General features: G+C 43.4%; 1 protein-coding gene across 2 annotated transcripts in view; it reads left to right on the top strand.

Annotated features, from left to right (window-relative positions):
- Positions 1-20,190, top strand: part of LOC121289991 (collagen alpha-1(XII) chain-like) — a 278,622-nt gene that overhangs the window by 182,127 nt on the left and 76,305 nt on the right. For both annotated transcript variants that reach the window (XM_041210101.1, XM_041210090.1), the window contains one exon: positions 5,515-5,624. In XM_041210101.1, the coding sequence (XP_041066035.1) occupies positions 5,515-5,624 (110 nt within the window). The remainder of the gene's footprint in view (positions 1-5,514; positions 5,625-20,190) is intronic.

Genomic DNA, 20,190 nt, shown 5'->3' with positions numbered 1-20,190 from the left:
TACACCAAGATCTCTCACTTCATCTACACCTCTTAGTATATTCCCATTTATTGTGTAATTCCTGTAACTGTTTGACCTCCCTAAATGTATGACCTCACACTTCTCCAAGTTAAAATCCATCTTCCACTTTACTGCCCACTCCACCAACCCATCTATATCGTTTTGGAGATTATGGCTATCCTCTACACTATTTGGCCAATCTTTGTGTCATCTGAAAATTTCCCAATTGTGGCCCCCACGTTCACGTCAAAATCATTAACATATAACACAAACAGCAAGGGCCCCAACATCAACCCCTGTAGAACATCACTTGAGACAACTTTCCATTCGCAAGGGCATCCATCAACCATTACCCTTTGTTTCCTGTTACAAAGCCAACCTTTTATCCAGTTTGCCACATCACCCTGAATCCCATGGGCTTTTACTTTCCTGACCAATCTGCCACGTGGGACCTTGTCAAATGCCTTGCTAAAATCCATGTACACAACATCCACTGCACTACCTTATTCCTGACAGTTGCCTAGATTTTCTTTTTAATTGGCAGACACATGGGTAGCATTTTACGTGCTCCTGCCAGGCATGTTTTAAAATAGAATCACAGATCACAGAATTTTAATGGCACAGAAGGAGGCCATTCAGCCCATCATGTCTGCACTGGCTCTCCAAATGAGCATTATGACCCAGTGCCATTGCCCTGCCTTTTCCATGTACCCTTGCACGTTGTTTCTATTCAAATTATCATCTAATGCCCTCTTGAATGCCCCGATTGAACCTGCCTCCACCACAATTCCAGGCAGTACATTCCAGACCTGAACCACTCGTGTGAGAAAGTATTTTCTCACATCACATTTGCTTCTTTTGCAAATCACTTTAAATCTGTACCCTCTCATTCTTGACCCTTTTATGAGTGGACCAGCTTCCCCCTATCTACTCTGTCCAGCCCCCTCATGATTTTGAACATCTCTATCAAATCTCCTCTTAGTCTTCTTCTCTCCAAGGAGAACAGTCCCAACCTCTCCAATCTGTCCTCATAGCTGAAGTTTCTTAACCCTGGAACCATTCTTGTAAACCTCTTCTGCACTCTCTCCAATGTGTTCACATCCTTCCTATAATGTGGCCCCCAGAACTGTACACAATATTCCAGCTGAGGTCTAATGAGTGTCTTATGTAAATTCAACATAACCTCCCTGCTCTTGTACTCTATTCTCCTATTAATGAAGCCCAGGATACTATATAAAAACAAAAAAACTGCGGATGCTGGAAATCCAAAACAAAAACAGAATTACCTGGAAAAACTCAGCAGGTCTGGCAGCATCGGCGGAGAAGAAAAGAGTTGACGTTTTGAGTCCTCATGACCCTTCGACAGAACTTGAGTTCGAGTCCAAAAAAGAGTTGAAACATAAGCTGGTTTAAGGTGTGTGTGTGGGGGGCGGAGAGATAGAGAGAGAGAGAGGTAGCGGGGGGGGTGGCTGTGTGGTTGTAGGGACAAACAAGCAGTGATAGAAGCAGATCATCAAAAGTTGTCAATAGTACAATAGAACACATAGGTGTTAAAGTTAAAGTTGGTGATATTATCTAAACGAATGTGCTAATTAAGAATGGATGGTAGGGCACTCAAGGTATAGCTCTAGTGGGGTTTTTTTTTTATATAATGGAAATAAGTGGGAAAAGGAAAATCTTTATAATTTATTGGAAAAAAAAGGAAGGGGGAAACAGAAAGGGGGTGGGGATGGGGGAGGGAGCTCACGACCTAAAGTTGTTGAATTCAATATTCAGTCCGGAAGGCTGTAAAGTGCCTAGTTGGAAGATGAGGTGTTGTTCCTCCAGTTTACGTTGGGCTTCACTGGAACAATGCAGCAAGCCAAGGACAGACATGTGGGCAAGAGAGCAGGGTGGAGTGTTAAAATGGCAAGCGACAGGGAGGTTTGGGTCATTCTTGCGGACAGACCGCAGGTGTTCTGCAAAGCGGTCGCCCAGTTTACGTTTGGTCTCTCCAATGTAGAGGAGACCACACCAGGTGTCACCCTGGTCCACTCCTCCATCACCCCCTACTCCTCAACCCCCTCCTATGGCACCACCCCATGCCCACGCAAAAGATGCAACACCTGCCCCTTCACTACCTCTCTCCTCACCGTCCAAGGACCCAAACACTCCTTTCAAGTGAAGCAGCATTTCACTTGCATTTCCCCCAACTTAGTCTACTGCATTCGTTGCTCCCAATGTGGTCTCCTCTACATTGGAGAGACCAAACGTAAACTGGGCGACCGCTTTGCAGAACACCTGCGGTCTATCCGCAAGAATGACCCAAACCTCCCTGTCGCTTGCCATTTTAACACTCCACCCTGCTCTCTTGCCCACATGTCTGTCCTTGGATGGCTGCATTGTTCCAGTGAAGCCCAACGCAAACTGGAGGAATAGCACCTCATCTTCTGACTAGGGACTTTACAGCCTTCCGGACTGAATATTGAATTCAACAACTTTAGGTCGTGAGCTCCCTCCCCCATCCCCACCCCCTTTCTGTTTCCCCCTTCCTTTTTTTTCCAATAAATTATAAAGATTTTCCTTTTCCCACTTATTTGCATTATATAAAAAAACCCCCACTAGAGCTATACCTTGAGTGCCCTACCATCCATGCTTAATTAGCACATTCGTTTAGATAATATCACCAACTTTAACTTTAACACCTATGTGTTCTATTGTACTATTGTCATTGACATCTTTTGATGATCTGCTTCTATCACTGCTTGTTTGTCCCTACAACCACACAGCTCCCCCCCCGCCACCTCTCTCTCTCTCTATCTCTCCGCCCCCCACACACACACCTTAAACCAGCTTATATTTCAACTCTTTCTTGGACTCGAACTCAAGTTCTGTCGAAGGGTCATGAGGACTCGAAACGTCAATTCTTTTCTTCTCCGCCGATGCTGCCAGACCCGCTGAGTTTTTCCAGGATATTATATGCCTTATTAACTGCTCTCTCCACCTCTCCTGCCACCTTCAATGATCCTATGCACATATATACACAAGTCTTTCTGCTCCTGCGCCCCCTTCAAAATTACACCCCTTATTTTATATTGTCTGTCCATGTTCCTCCTACCAAATATATCACCTCACACTTCTCCGCATTAAACCTCATCTGACAACTATCTGCCCACTCCACCAACTTGTCTACATCCTCTTGAAGTTCCACGCCATCCTCCTCGCAGTTCACAACACTCCCAAGCTTCGTATCATCTGCAAACTTTGAAATTGTCTCCTGTATACCAAGATCTAGATCATTAACATCTATCAGGAAAAGCAAGGATCCCAATACCGACCCCTGGGGAACTCCACTACACACCCTCCTCCGGCCTGAAAAATATCCATTGACTATTACTCCCTGCTTCCTATTTTTCAGCCAATTTTGTATCTATGTTGATACTGTCCCTTTTATTCCATGAGCAGTAACTTTTCTCACAAGTTTGTTGTGTGGCACTGTGTCAAATGCCTTTTCAAAGTCTATGTACACCACATCAATAGCATTGGCCTCATCGACCTTTTCTGTTAGCTTTTCAAAAAACTCCAGCAAGTTAGTTAAACATGATTTCCTCTTTAGAAATCCATGCTGGCTCTTCCTTATCAACCCATATTTTTTTATGTGACTATTAATTCTATCTCGAATAATTATTTCTAGGAACCTGCCCACCACTGAAATTAAACTGACTGGTCTGTAATTGCTGGGCTTACCCTTACAACCTTTTTGAAGAAAGGCATAATGTGTACAATTCTCCAGTCCTCTGGTACCACCCCTGAGTCTAGGGTAGACTGAAAGAATAAGGCCGGTGCCCCTGCAATTTCTACTCTCACTTCCTTCAAAATCTTTGGATGTATCTCATCTGGTCCTGGTACCTTATCAAGTTTAAGTACTGACAGCCTATTCAACACTTCCTCCTTGTCAATTTTGAATCCTTCCAGTGACAGAGTTTCTTAGCCTGTCACCATGGCCTGGGTAGCATCTACCTCCTTGGTAAAGGCGGATGTAAAGTATTCATTTAATAACTCATCCATGGCCCCTTCTTCCATGTGTAAATTCCCTTTTAGGCTCCTAATCGGCCCTATTCCTTCTTTTATCAGCTTTTTACTATCTATGTGTCTATAGAATACATTGGGACTCACCTTTATGTTAGCTGGCAGTCTTTTCTCATAACCCCTCTTCGCTTCTCTAATATGCTTTTTCATCTCCCCTTTGAACCTTCTGTTTTCCTCTTGGTTCTCAATTGTATTTTCTACCTGACACCTGTCATAAGCACACTTTTTCTTCTTTAACTTACTTTCAGTCTCCCTTTTCATCCAGGGAGCTCTAGATTTGTTTGCCCTACCTTTCCCTTTTGATGGAATATACCTTGACTGTGCCTGAACCAATTCTTTTTAGAAGATAGCCCATTGTTCAGCTAGCTTTTCCTGCCAATCTTTCGTTCCAGTCTATCTGGCCCAGCTTTGATCTTGCCCCATTGAAGTCGGCTCTTCTCTAGTTAATTATTCTTATTCTGGATTGTCTATCGTCCTTTTCTATCATCATCCTAAATGTCACTGTCTCCTAACTGTTCCCCCAATGACACTTGACCTACTTGGCCCACCTCATCTCCAAGAACCAGGTCCATCAGTGCATCTTTTCTTGTTGGATTGGACACATACTGATGTAGAAAATTCTCCTGAACACAATCTAGTAACTCTTGCCCTCTCCGCCCTTTACACTACCACTGCCCCAGTCCACGTTCCAGTAAATAAAGTCCCCCGTTATAACTACTACGTGTCAAGAACAGACTAGGCTGGGGCGTCAGATTAGTGCTCACTGAAGGATTTTAGTGAACCAGTTGGGTTCACACAATAGTCAGTAAATTTTCCCAAATTGAATTTAACTTAACCAGTTTCTGTATTGGGATTTACAAGTTCCCATCCTTGTTTAAAATTCATTTCTTGGCTGCATTTAGCCAAACCTACCAAATTCTGAAATCCAAGGATGGCATGAGATCCAAGGAGCACTTAGGGAGCTTCTATCCCAAGAAAGCCATTTGGTCCCAGATGTTCAGTGCTTCTTAGAACACAGGGACAGGATTAGGATTAGGATGTCAGCTCCTTGAGGCTACTCTGCCATTCAATTAAATCATGGCAGAGCTGTATCTTAATTCCCTTAATTTGCCTTATTTCCGTATCCCTTGATGTCTTACCTAACAAAAATCTATCTATCCCACCGACCCACATTCATTAATTCCCTTCTCTCCCCAGATCTCAATTTTACTATTCCACGGCCCTTTGATTAAACTTATTTCAATAATTAAATACTCTCTGTATACAGAGTCTGCCTGAATGTCATTTACCAATTTCCTACCAGTCTCTCCTGGTGTTTTAAAGTTTTCATCATACTGAACACTCTCCCTGTACAGTTAAAAGATGGAATAATTCAATAGGGAGTGCTTATCACTTAATACACGATAACAAAATAACACCTATTAATGTTTCTCCCCCAAACCATAGGCAACAGTAAAACACTGTCATACTTCAACAAGGATGAGAGAGGAGAGTCTCAGACCATCACGTTTGACAATGAAGATGTGAAGAAACTCTTTTATGGAAATTTCCACAAGGTCAGTGTTTATTTGTCTTTTATACGGCTGATGACTTTTTAATTCCCCCCTTGGTGCAGCGTGTTTATATATTTGTGAATACATCGCTATGTTGCCTTGAATCATTGGGGTGTCAGTTTGCTGGAATGTAACCTCTGGACAAGTAGTGTAGGCTGTCTCACAATTTTATGTTCTGGCAGCAATTGTTCTGATCTTCACTCTTCAGCTTTTGAAGGTGCTGCCTCTCATTGGGGCATGGGTTCATGTGCCCTGGCACACACTGCAATGCCATGTCTCAACTTGCCTTTATTCGGACATGAGCATAGGCAACAAGCACAGAATCCTGACAGCCGTGCCTCAATGGATTCTGTAGATTACCCAGTATGGGTTACTGTGTAGCAATCAAGCAGGTGAATCTAGGTCATTTTATAATCCCTGCCTAATCCAGAGATATTGTGGCCAACTGCAGCACATCAGTTGCTGCCTTAGCTGAGAGTGACCTTGGTCCTTTCTGTTCTGAGGAGTTAATACCGGACACAGATGTTCTCATTTTCCTGTCAGACTCATCCTTTGAAATGCGTACTAATTTCTCCCACAGTGTTTTCCAAATGTTGCAAAGTGTAACCTTTTAGTTGTTGAAGTACCATATTTCCTTTCACAAATTTCTTAACAATTCTTGTAATTGGACTTTGTTGCTTACCATCTGCAGGCTTTGCATTTTATCTGACCTGTTCTTGTGGAGGTTTAGGGAACCAGGGCCAATTGTTGTCCTACTTAATGAAAGAAGCAAAAGAACTTGTATTATATTGTGTCTTTCACAATTCCAGGATATCCCAAAGAGCTTGACAACCGTTGGCGTGCTATTGAAATATTACTATTGTTGTGTAGGAACTATTGGAAAGTTTCACTAAATTACATGCTTGAAGTTCATGGGAGGCTAATTTGGATAGTCGCTCTCGTTCATTGCAGTGCAGGCAGTATGCCAATTTCTTGCTGCCAGCTGATTTGAGTAATTTCAGCATTGAGTCAGCGGTGACCACACTGTTAATTAGCAAGTCTCATCAGTAGGAGCCAATATCATAAAAGTTTGCTTGAGCCATGTAAAGCTAACTTGCACTGATTAAAACTAGCCTGCATCATCTTTCTCCTTTGAGATACTCAAGAACTTCAACCTTGCCCAAACAGCAGAGGAACAGCAAGGGAACAGTGATGATAAAGACGCACCATCACTCGAATTCACACTTGCAACTCCCAGCTCGGGCACTGTGCATATTTTAAAGGTTAGCACAGAGATGGGTTCTGCTCATGGTGAGAAACTGGGCATGAGTGGCCGTTAGCCATGGCAGAGGGAAAGGATAGCAGATGATGAGGATGCATACGCATACGTACCCTGCCGCAGAGGACTCGCTCACTGTTCCTCACTGAAAATGTGTCCCCAGACATAGCCATCTACCCAAAGCTGTTCTCCTCCACTCCCTCTTCTAGCAGGTTGTGCTGCTCTGCAAGGTCTCTGTTCATTCTGTCTGGCCACAGTTGGCTTGTGCAGAAGCCTTGAAGTCAGAAAAAAAGTATTTTCGCACCTACCAAAGGCTCCCTATAGAATTTTGCAATTTGAAACATCTATAGAGAGCACCAAACACTTATAGAATCATAGGGCAGGATCTTTAGGTCAGCAAACAGGGGGCAGGGCCTGCTCGCCTATGCGTAAAATGATGCGGGATGACGTTGGGCAGAACTCCCGACACCACCCCGCGTCATTTCCATTTTCAGGTCGGTGGGGGCGCAGCCGAATCAGCTGTGCGCCCGACGGCCTGTCAATGGCCTATTGAGGCCATTTAAAAAGTCATTAACATAATTAATGGACCTGCTCTTAATGTTGGTGGGTGGGCAGGCCGGGAGCCCTGGCGGGCGTCAGAAAAAGCACAAAACCTCATCCATGGGCGGGATGAGGTTTCATGAGGGTTTGTAAATATTTAATAAATGTTTGAGTTAAAATGATGGACATGTCCCAGTGTCACACGAGGGGACATGCCAGGGAAACGTTTTCAACATTTGCCCTCAAAGTTTTAATTCTGAGCCGATCTGCCTGAGGCTGCGAAAGAGCCCACTCCTAGCTGAGGGACCCCCCCCCCCCCCCACCCCCCACCGTCCACAAAGGAAGCGCTTAAAATGGCGGCACACCGGCAATCGGAAGCACGCCTGCCTGCACCCACTCCTGCACTTGCTCCCCGACAGGGGGGAAATTCTTCCCATAGAAAACGAAAGAAAGACTTGAGTTACATAGGACAGAAATTTTCCCCCGTTGGGGGGGGTTGTGCAAGGGCAGGCCAGGGTGGGCACGAACCTGATCGGGGCCACGCCGCCATTTTACGTGGGCGGGGCCAGTTAAGGTCCGCCCAGCGTGATGCTCGCCCGGAAGCGCTGAGCGCTCCCTGTGTGTGTGGGCGGGGGGAGTGGATTCCCTGAGTCGAGGCCTGTGTTCTTTTGTGCGTGCCCGCGAAAGAGCTCAGAAATCTTCCTGAGGCACAGAGGTGCCTCAGGGAGATTTGTTTAACTTTTAACCATCTGAATAAAGAAATTAAAAACTTTTAAAACATGTCCCCTCATGTGACGGTGTCACGTGAGCTGGGACATGTCAATGAATTTTTTTGAAAATTTTTATTGAATTTTTAAACACTTCATGAAACCTCAACCTGCCCGTGGATGAGGTTCCATGAAAAATACCATGGCCGCCGGGGCTACTGGACTCGGCTGCGTGCCCGCTGAACTGAAAATCTAAATGATGCGCGGTGACATCGGGACACCTGCCCAACGTCACCGCGCGTCATTTTACATGTCGACAAGCAGGCCCCAGCTCCGCTCCCCAACCAGAAAATTCTTTCCATAGTGTTTCTCATGATCATTAGATGTCTCAAAGTGCTTTATAGCCAATGAAGTAGTTTTTAGAAATGTATAGTCACTGTTGAGATGTAGGAAATATGGCAGCCCATGTACATTCTGCAAACTCCCACAAACAGCATTGTGGTCATGATTAGACAATTTGTTTTTCGTCATGTTGATGGAGGGATAATTATTGGCTGTGGTACCAGAGATAACTCCCCTGCTTTTCTTCAAAATAATGCCAGGGGATCTTTTACAACCACCTGAGCAGGCTGATGGGGGCCTTTGTTTAATGTTTCACCTGAAATACAGCACTCCATCAGTGCAGTGCTTCCTCTGTACTGCACTGGAGTGTCAGCCTTGATTTTTGTCCTCCAGCTCTGGATGGGACTTGAACCAAGACCTTGTGAAGCAGAGATAAGTGTGCTATCAACTGAGCCGCAGTTCAAATAGCAGCAACTTTAAATAAATCTAGAAACTGACCTGTAAGTAGTTGATAATCTCTTTAATTAGTGCTGCTGAATGTGTGTTCAGCTGTGTGAGATTGAGAGAGGATCTTAACTGGAGTGTTGGCACTGCTGGCTCAAAGCAGCACACTGATCAATATATGATCTTCCTGCTCTGTGTACTTCCAACAGTCATTCATTGTGCACATGTTAATACCTCACCATTTCGGTGTCTGGCATGATTTTCCCCTATGTGTCAGTGCAGACTCGATGGGCCAAATTGGCCTCTTCTGCGCTGTGATTCTGTGTGTGTGTGTGAACAGTGTGTGTGTGGGTCATGAACACCATAGCAGAACTCAAAGGGATTTCATACCACCCAAAAAACAAGTGCTAGAGAGCTAAATTTCTTACCTGTACTTGAAATACAAAGTAAATACATACTCCCAGTGGCTAAGTCTCCCAGGCACAGAGCGATTTCAAAACATTGCATTTTATTCTTCAATCAAAGGAGTAGACCACATAGTGTAGAGCTGTGACAGGCTAAAATAATTATGATTTTTATTTACATTTTAAAGAACACATAGAGAAAAAGAAACAGAATTATCATTACTAATAAACAAAAGCAAAATGAATGCTGAAATTCTGAAATGAAAACCCGAAAAGGCTGAAAATCACCCAGGCAGCATCTGTGGAGAGAAAAACATAGTTAATGTTTTGGTAAATGATCTTTCATCAAAAGTGGAAAATGTTACAGAGATCATTGAGTTAATTAACAGATCATCTAAGATCAGATAATACCAAAGCAACAGCAACTTGCACTTTTACCATAGTAAAATCGATTCCTGATGTATGATCTACCCTGTCAAGGGCTATATGCCACCCAGTAAGCATACTGAAAGAAAAGGCAGCATTAGTATTTTCTGATTCAAAATACTCCAGAATATTCATCCACTGTCACATTTCCTCTGATTTACTGTGGTCTGGTGTTCTTAAATAATTTCCCTTTCCACAGCTCACCCTGTCCTGACAGGAACTAAAGTTATCTCATGGAATGGCTGAGCTGCTCATCTCATGGGACTTGGCTTCATGTCTTGCTTCATGTCATTCAGTCCCTTGCCTTTCATTCATTGATCTTTAGCCTATGCCTAGATTCCCCAGCAGTCAGCTTCCTTCCTTCCTTATTTTAAAAACAATCTGGCTGACTGTTTCACTTTCACTTAAAAATTGGTGAAGATATATAAAGGGGTAAAAATATGGGTTAGTGACTCTATTGGAAATAGTGCAGAGACAAATTATTCCCCCATGTAGTCTTCAAAACAAGAGCCGTGAGTCACAACTATCAAGTAGTTGTGAGTTTTGGACGTGTTTCATGTTAAACGGAGGGCCTTACTGTTTATACCTCCCAGTATTTTAGTACCCATATTTATCACAGATATATGACTTCCCTCCTGCTGAATACCTTGTATTCATTTTCTTGACTATGTGCTCTTGTGATTGTACAGGAACTCAATTAATTATGTAGAAAATCTCCAATTTCTTCAGTTAAGTTTTTTTCAATGATTTCTTTTTACATTTTCTGGCAAATAACATTCTTTATTCCTTGTGATCTGAAGAAGAAAGAAAGAAAGAAAATTGCATTTTTATAACTTTCTTTTAATATTGTCAGCATGTCCCAAAATGCTTTACAGCCAATGTAGTACTTTTGAAACATAATCACTGAAGTAATGCAGGAAAATACAGCAGCCAAAAGAGCAGGGCGGGATCAAAAGCAATTGATATAATGACCAGATCATCAGTTTAGTGATTTTGATGAAGAATCAGTATTGGTCAGGCTACATTTTTTTAGGGATGTGAGTGGCATTGGATAGGCCAGCACTGCCCATCCCTAATTGTCCTTGAGAGGGTGGTGGTGAGCTGCCTTCTTGAACCCCTGCGGGTTATGTGTTGTAGGAACACCCAGAGCGCTGTGAGGGAGGGAGTGCCATGATTTTGACCCAGCGATAATGAAGGAACAGCGATATATTTCTAAGTCAGGATGGTGATGATTTGGAACTTGCGAGTGGTGGTGTCCCCATGCATCTGCTGCCCCTGTCCTTCTAGATAGTAGAGGTCACGGGTTGGAAGGTGCTGTTGAAGCACCCTTGGTGAGTTGCTGCAGTGCATCTTGTAGACAGTACACACTGCTGCCACTTTGCGTTTGAGTGGAGGGAGTGAATGTTTAAGATGGTGGATGGGGTGCTAATCAGATGGGCTGCTTTGGCCTGGATGGTGTCAGGTTTCTTGAGTGTTGTTGAAGCTGCAATCACCTAGGCAAGTGGACAGTATTCCATCACGCTCCTGACTTGTGGCTTGTAGATGGTGGACAGGCTTTGAGCAGTCAGAAGGTGAATTATACTCTGCAGAATTCCCATCTTCTGACCTGCTCTTGTAACCACAGTATTTATATGGCAGGTCCAGTTCAGTCCCTGGTCTGGCCTGATGATCAGTATCCTAGGGTGTTGAAAGAGGTGGCTGCACAGATAGTAGATGCATTGGTGATTGTCTTTCAAAGTTCTATAGACTCTAGAATGTTTCCTGCAGGTTGGAAGGTGGCAGATGTACCCCCACTATCTAAGAAAGGAGGGAAAGAGAAAACAGGGAACTACAGACCTGTTAGCCTGACATCAGTTATCGGGAAAATGCTAGAATCTATAATCAAGGATGTGATAACAGGACACTGAGAAAATAATGATAAGATTGGGCAGAGTCAACAGGGCTTTATGAAAGGGAAACCATGTTTAACAAACCTGTTGGAGCTTTTTGAGGATGTAACTAGCAGAATAGATGGGGGGAACCAGTAGATGTAGTATATTTAGATTTTCAGAAAGCTTTTGATAAGGTCCCATTCAAGTGGTCACTAAACAAAATTACAGCATATGGGATTGGCGGGGGTGGGGGGCAGTACTGGCATGGGATTGAGAACTCGCTAATGGATGGAAAACAGAGAGCAGGAGTAAATGGGCCGTATTCAGGTTGGCAAGCTGTGACTAATGGGGTACTGCAAGGATCAGTGTTTACACCCCAGGTATTCACAATCTATATCTATGACTTGGATGTGGGGATTAAATGTAATATTTCCAAGTTTGCAGATGACACAAAGCTAGGTAGAAGTGTGAGTTGTGAGGAAGATGCAAAGATACTTCAAGGGGATTCGGAGAGGCTATGCGAGCAGGCAAAAATTTGGCAGTTGGAATATAATGTGGAGAAATGTGAGGTTATCCAATTTGGTAGGAAAAACAGAAATACAGGCCAGAATTTTACCCCCCTACCCCTGCATGGCAGGTTTGAGGTTGGGGGGGTGGGGAGTGTGAAATTACAAGGATGGGATTCCTTCCGGGATCCTGCCCGTCCCAACCTGGTCATGACTTTACACTGTGTTGGGTGGGCCTCAGAAAGGAAGCCTGTCCTTGCTCCACTTAAGGTCCTTAAGTGACCATTTAATGGCTACGTAAAGGTCTTTTCCTGCACCAGCCTCAATCTTTAGGCAGGAGGGAAAACCCAAAATTAAACAAAAGTCAATGACTTCTGGACCTCCCTTCCTTGCAATCTATCTCCCGTGACCCTGATCGCCCCCTTGAAACCAGCCCTCTGACCTTCCCCACCCCCACCACCACCCCACCTTTCCAACCAACCCCTGCCACTTACCTCTCCTCTGGCACTTTGTTACAGGCAGCTAACTGCAGTGCCTCTTCAATCAACGCTTGTTAGAACATGAAATAGTATTAGGACTGGTGGAGTCAGCAGGGATGTACTGAGCTCCCACCATCCTGAACATTCTGGCTGCAGAGTATTTCTTAAATAGTGAGAGGCTGGGAAGCATTGAACTTAAAAAGGACTTGGATGTCGTTGTTCATGAGTCACTGAAGGTGAACATGCAGGTGCAGCATGTATTTAAGAAGGGAATTGTATTTTTGCCTTTATTACAAGAGGATTTGAGTATAGGAGTAAAGATGGCTTACTGCAATCATACAGAGCCTTTGTGAGACTCCACCTGGTGTATTGTGTGCAGTTTTGGTTTCCTTACCTAAGGTAAGATACACTTGCCATAGAAGGAACAAAGGTTCATCAGTTTAATTCCTGGGATGGAAGGATTGTCCTATGAGGAAAGATTAAATGGACTGGGCCTTTATTCTCTAGAGTTCAAAAAAATGAGATGATCTCATTCAAAAATCAAAATTCTTACAGGGCTCAACAGGGTAGATACAGGAAGGATGCTTCCCCTGGCTGGGAGTCTAGAATGAGGGGACATGCTCTCAGAATAAAGGCCATTTAGGACTGAGCTGAGGAGGAATTTCTTCACTTAGAGGGTGGCGAATCTTTGGAATTCTCTACCCGAGATGGCTGTGGAGGATCAGTTGTTGCGTATCTTCAAATCTGAGATCGATAGATTTCTACATATTAAAAACATCAAGGGATATGGTGATAGAACCATGATCTCATTGAATGGTGGAATATGCTTGAAGAAATGAATGGCCTACTCCTGCTCCTATTTCTTATTTTTAAAAATATATTCAAGGGGTGTGGGCTTCACTGGCTGGGCCAGCATTTATTGCCCATCCCTAGTTGCCCTTGAGAAGGTGGCGGTGAGCTGCCTTCTTGAACAGCTGCAGTCCATGTGGTGTAGGTACACCCAGAGTGCTGTTCCGGAGTGCCAGGATTTTAACCCAGTGATAGTGAAGGAACAGCAATATATTTCCAAATCAGGATGGTGAGTGACTTGGAGGAGAGCTTCTAGGTGGCGGTGTTCTCATCTATCTTGCTGTCCTTGTCCTTCTGGATGGTTCTTAAAAAAAACCTCAGGATGTTGATAGTGGGGCGATTCAACGATGGTAATGCCATTGAATGTCAAGGGTTAAATTCTCTTTTGTTGGAGATAGTCATTGCCCAGCACTTGTGTGGCGTGAATGTTACTTGCCACTTATCAGCCCAAGCCTGAATATTGTCCACAAGTTGCTGCATATGGGCACGGACTGCTTCAGTTTCTGAGGAGTCATGAATGGTGTTGAACATTGTGCAGTCATCCGCCAACAACCCCACTTCTGATCTTATGATGGAGGAAAGGTCCTTGTTGAAGCGACTGAAGATGGTAGGGCCTAGGATACTACCCTGAGGAACTCCTGCAGTGATGTTCTGGAACTGAGATGATTGACTTCCAACAGTCACAACCATCTTCCTTTGTGCTAGGTATTTCTCCAACAAGTGACGAGCTTTCCCCCTTACTCCCTTTGACTTCAATTTTGCTCAGGCTCTTTGATGCCATGCTTGATCAAATGCTACCTCGTTGTTGGGAATAACGCTTCTACTCTTCTTCGAAATAGTGCTAGGGGTTCTTTCATGTCCACCTAAGAGGACAGATGGGGCCTCGGTTTAATATTTCATCTAAAGGATGGCACCTTTGCCTGTATAGCACTCCCTCAGCACTGCACTGTCCTGCTGGATTATAGATTCAAATCTTTGATTTGGGACTTAAACTCTCAGCCTTCTGAGTCAGAGGCAGGAGTGCCACCAGTAAACCACAGCTGACAAAAATAACCTAATGATTCCTTCCTAATTTATCTTAGTCTTCTATTCCATTCCCTTTTGACCTTGCTAAAGGCCTTTACCTGACTTCTCAATAATTATTGGCACAATAGGTCAAACCCATGTAATAAAAAGGATCAAAGTCACATGTGGAATCAAATCCACTGGGCCCTCCATTCTAGATCTCTGTTAAAAGGTGACAGGATTGGCTTGTGAGGTCAAATAGTAAGTAAATGAACAAATAGCCAATCACCAGTGATGAAGCAGACTTCATCATTAAGCTGAGAGGTCACTTGGAAATGTTTCTGCAGAGAGAAGGACTTAAGAGATGTAGTGACAACTTGAGTTGGTAGAGATGATCCATGAAAAAAATGGGCAGCTTTGTATTTTAGCTTCCTGTTACTGAAAATTGTAATAGGCTAGGAGTAAGTTTTGGAATATTATGGAAATCACTTAGTCAAAATGGCACAACAGTAACTTGTAGCTGTATTATTGTATCTTTCAGGTAGATAAGTATCCCAAGCCAGGGAGGCAAATAAACAAGAGGCCGAGCCAAGCAGGGGACTTTAGGAAGGGTGACCAAAATCTTTGTCAAAACGGTGGGTTTTAAGGAGGGAATTGAAAGAGAGGGTGATGAAGGGGAAGAGGGTTTTAGGGAGGGAATTCCAGGGCATGGGCCTGGGAGGTGAAACACATAGTTATCAATAGTGGAGTGAAGGGAGGAGGAATGAACTACGGTTGCAGAGGGGAGAAAGTAATATTTCAGAGCTGTGGAGCTTTGGTCAGACCCCATCTGGAGTAGTGTTCAGTTTTAGGCACCACACCTCAAAACTTAAATTAGCCTTAGAGGGGCTGTAGTGCAGCTGAACCAAGGTTTAGGGGATTAAATTCTGAGGATAGATTGCATAATCTTGGTTTGTATTTCCTTAGTTATAGAAAAAATGACAGATGATCTCAATGAGGAGTTTAAAAAGATATAAGGATTCAATAAGATAGCTATTCAGGATTGAAATCAAGAAGCACGTTTTCACACAAATGGTAATAGAATCCTGGGACCCTCTCATTTCCAGGTAAAGGGCTTGAGTCAGAGGAACAGAGATTTTGGGTTTGAATATTAGCCTCCAGTGGTATAAAAGGTATAAGTTGTTCAAATAAAACGCGAATAAAAAAAAGTGTAACTAGGACTAGCAGAACTAATTTATTGGATACAAAGTAAATACATTCTATTGGCATCGAAACAATCCCTTTTATTCCTCACTTGTAAATGGAAGAGAGAAACATTGACACATGACATTTATTATCTAATTAGTCCCACTTTGTCCTGCAATTTCTTTTTCTTTTCAGGGATATATCAACTTCCCTATTGAAAGTTTCATAGAATTATGTTAAATGGTCATTATGCTCCACTCAAGCCTCCACTGATCATTCCTCAACTAGCTGTATTAGGACAACCCTCTATTCTATAAAAATAAAAACAAAAAAACTGCGGATGCTGGAAATCCAAAACAAAAACAGAATTACCTGGAAAAACTCAGCAGGTCTGGCAGCATCGGCGGAGAATAAAAGAGTTGACGTTTCGAGTCCTCATGACCCTTCGACAGAACTTGAGCTCGAGTCCAAGAAAGAGTTGAAATATAAGCTGGTTTAAGGTGTGTGTGTGGGGGGCTCTCCGCCCCCCACACACACACCTTAAACCAGCTTATATTTCAACTCTTTCTTGGACTCGAACTCAAGTTCTGTCGAAGGGTCATGAGGACTCGAAACGTCAACTCTTTTATTCTCCGCCGATGCTGCCAGATCTGCTGAGTTTTTCCAGGTAATTCTGTTTTTGTTTTCAACCCTCTATTCTGTTCTCCTTGATATTCATACATAGCCTCCCTTTGAATGCATATACCCTATTCAGCTCAACCATGAACTGTCATGTCATGAGAGAAACATTAACACATGACATTTATAGGTTGTTTTTGGAAAATAAGAGGTTGGAATATTTCTGGCTGTCAGCCAAAGCCTTTGCTCTGAGGATATGCTAATGTGAGTGAGCAGAGTGCATGTGTCATACCGTGCACAACTGTTCAGGAAAATTCAGAATATTAATGGTGTATACTCTGGCTGAGCTTAAAGGCAAGTGTGTTAATTTTGATTATCTATAAATTTGACATGCATTGGGCACTTGGCAAATACTCAGTGGAAGATAATGTCTTAATGAGCTAATGTATTGCAAGACAAGACAGTATTGACAGGGCGTAGGAAGGAGTTGAGTAAATTCCAGTGACCCAGGAACTTCTCAAATGATGAACCATGAAGCATGGAGATGCAAAGCAGAAGACTTTTACATCAGTATGCGAAGCATCTACCATTTTTAAATAACCATCTCATCTCCACCCCCACACCGCCTCCTTTCTTGACATGGTGAAGGGTTCCACCGATGTTGACAGCATTGCAGCACCTCATGAAATCAGAGTTTTACAGCACATAAGCAGGACATTTGGGCCATTGTGCCTCTGCTGGCTCTTTGAAAGAGTTATCTAATTAGTCCCACTTTGTCCTGCAATTTCTTTTTCTTTTCAGGGATATATCAACTTCCCTATTGAAAGTTTCATAGAATTATGTTAAATGGTCATTATGCTCCACTCAAGCCTCCTCCGATCATTCCTCAACTAGCTGTATTAGGACAACCCTCTTCTGTTTTCCCTGATATTCATACATAGCCTCCCTTTGAATGCATATACCCTATTTGGCTCAACCATGTCCTATTCCACTTCTCACCACTCTCTGCATAAATATGTATCTTGGAATTCCCTATTTGAATTATTAGTGACTATCTTATATTAATAACCTCTAGTTCTGCTCTTCCAAAAGTGGAAGTACTCACATTGTGTATACTCTAACAAAACCTTTCTATTAGCTCACCAAGGAAAATGTGTCCCAGCCTTATCATTTTTTGCTGATAGGCATAACTATTGAATCTACCTCACCATTTCTTCATGTGTGAACCTGGATGGTGGGTGTCATTTGGCTGTTCAACCATTGAAGTTCATTAACAACTGAACCCAATCTCATTCCCACCAGGAGCCTACAGATGAAATACAATAGTGAATCATGATGCAATGATGAGGAGCTGAACAAATGCTAATCCTTATTCCCTTCTTAGCTAATTACTTTGCTTCCCAGCCACTGCCCATTGTGCCATCCTGGCTGAGGCATCTTGCAAGGGCAAAAAAGACCATTCGGCCCATCAATCTCAATATCTTATCCAGACAATAGTGAAGTCTTGTACACCAACAATTCCATCCACCACCCTCTGCCCAGTCCACACATCTCTTACCCCTCTATCAAATCTCCCAGGGGAGGCAATCAACACAAAATGGAGTTTGAACTTCAAACCTCCTGATCTTTCTCTATCCATTCCACTTCATGCGGTACCTTGATTACTCAAGCTCATGGGTGAACAATATTGTTCATTCTGAATCAATCATCTGGCAACATTTGGTGTAGTCACCGGCCAGAATTTTTCCGTCGGCTAGTTGGGGGCGGGGCCCATTCGCCGATGCAGGATTGACATTGGGGGGGATCCCCCAGCATCATCCCGCCCCATTTAAATATTCAGGAATTGAGGCCATTGACAGGATAATTAAGACAATTAAAGGCCCTGCCCGTTCAAACTTAAGGCTGTCGGGCAGGCCAGGAGCCCCAGCGGGCAATAGAAAAAACATGAAACCTCATCCACTGGTGGGATGAGGTTTCATGTCTGTTTTAAAAAACTTTAATAAAGTTTTAGTCATATTTATTAACATGTCCCATCTCGTATGACATTGTCACATGAGGGGGACATGTTAATATTTTTTTTATTTTTTAAGTTTATCAAACTGTCAGCGCTGTCCCTGAGGCAGCACTTTGTCTCAGGGAGCAGTGCGCTCTTTCGCAAGCATGGGCAAAAGAGCACACTCTGACAGGTGGGGAATCCAACACCGCCCCCCCCCCCACCCCCGCACAGGATGCACATAGCGCTTCCCGTCAGGTGGCCTGCTGGGCAGGCCTTAATTGGCCCGCCCACTCAAAATGGCGGCGGGGCCCATTTCGGCGGCGGAGTTCAGCTGCCTACCCACCGCCGAGCCAGTGGGGCTGCCCACCCATCGAGGGCTAAGTTCTGCCCACCATTTCTCAAGATTCCCTTTTAATTTTCAGTGCCTTAAGTCCAGGATCGCTTCCTTTTTTGCCCTTTTCAAAAGCACTCCTGGCAATTTCACTTCAATTCTAAAACTCATTTGTTCCATACATACATAACCAAACAAAAAGTTAGAATTCATCCCACTGGAGTGAATGGAAAGCAGAAGCGGAAAGTCCAAAAGAGAAAAGGGAAGAAAAAGTGCAGAATGTCACTGTCTACTGGACTTAACTGCTTTTAATTACATCGTCAAATCAGCTGGGGACAAATTCCATATTTTTTTCTCTTTCAAAGCTTGAAACATGAATAAATCAGAGCCCTGTAGAAAGAAAATATTGACACGGTTTCCATTTTTTGATTGAAACTTGGCAGTAAGTGGGATTTGCAACATTGTTGTTCTGTTTGATCTCCTTAGCACACCCGAGGGAAAATCAGATGCTTTTGAAGTGTAGTTGTAAAAATCTGGAGCATACCATTGGGAGAGCTACCCATTGGGGTGTATGCAGCCAGCTGACCATTTGAGTATGTGCAATCATTGGAAAACATGGCAGTGCAACCACATTGATTTGCACACTTCGCCTGACAGTATATTCCAGCACCAAGCCGACTCCTAGTCATCGCATTATTTTAAGTTTAAGATAGACAACAGCATGTTTCTTTATGTGACAGCCAATCGACAGCTGGGATGGGTTACCAAAAAAAGGGCATTTAACGTCAGAATCTTGGAATAGTTAGCTGAAAAAGCCTTTGGGTTGATGGATGGCAGGCTGAGAATGAATGAATTTGGGGACGGGGGAGGGAGGTTCTTGTTTCTCTCAACTTGGCTCGTGGATTCTCAATGTGCAGTTGGACGGGTTTGTTCCTTTGGGTACCACCGGTGAACCTACTCATCAATCTGTGCCTCCTTTGCAGAGGATAATATTACAGGGATATTTTTGTGCCTTCATGCTCCCAACAAAGAATCTCATCTTTGGAGACATATGTCAGAAAATCTGTTGCATCTGAAATATAACAATTAAGAACATTTGCAAGACATGTATCCAATAAAGGGTCTCCATGTAGAACAACATAAAGCCAGGGGCTGATTAAAGGCATGTGGAGTTCAGTGAATGGTTGCAGAAAGAAATGTGTTATTTTGTATCACCCGATAATATCTGTACTCACAGCATGCTTATTTTCTGCTCCTATTTAACCATGGTATGGTTCACGTCCCACTTCAGAGGCTTGAGCACATAGTCTGGGTTAATGGGAGTGCTGTACTGTCGGAGGTACCAACTTTTGGATATGTTGTAAAACCAAGACAGCGTCTGTCCTTTCAGGAAGATGTAAAAGATCCTACTTCATTTTTTGATGAAGAGTGAGAGGGCTTTCCAGGTGTCCAACATTGATCCCTCAACCAACACCTAAAACAGGTGGTTGGCCATTACCTCTGCTGTTTGTGGGTGTTTCCTGTTGCAAATTGGCTACTATTTTCTTCTTACAGTGAAAACTGTGGCAATGTAGGAGGCTTGTAAGTCATAAACTGCTTTAGGACACT

Source organism: Carcharodon carcharias, chromosome 2 (genome assembly GCF_017639515.1).
Source record: "Carcharodon carcharias isolate sCarCar2 chromosome 2, sCarCar2.pri, whole genome shotgun sequence".
In the NCBI taxonomy this organism is placed as follows: Eukaryota; Metazoa; Chordata; class Chondrichthyes; order Lamniformes; family Lamnidae; genus Carcharodon; species Carcharodon carcharias.
This window is presented reverse-complemented; position numbering and strand designations above follow the sequence as displayed.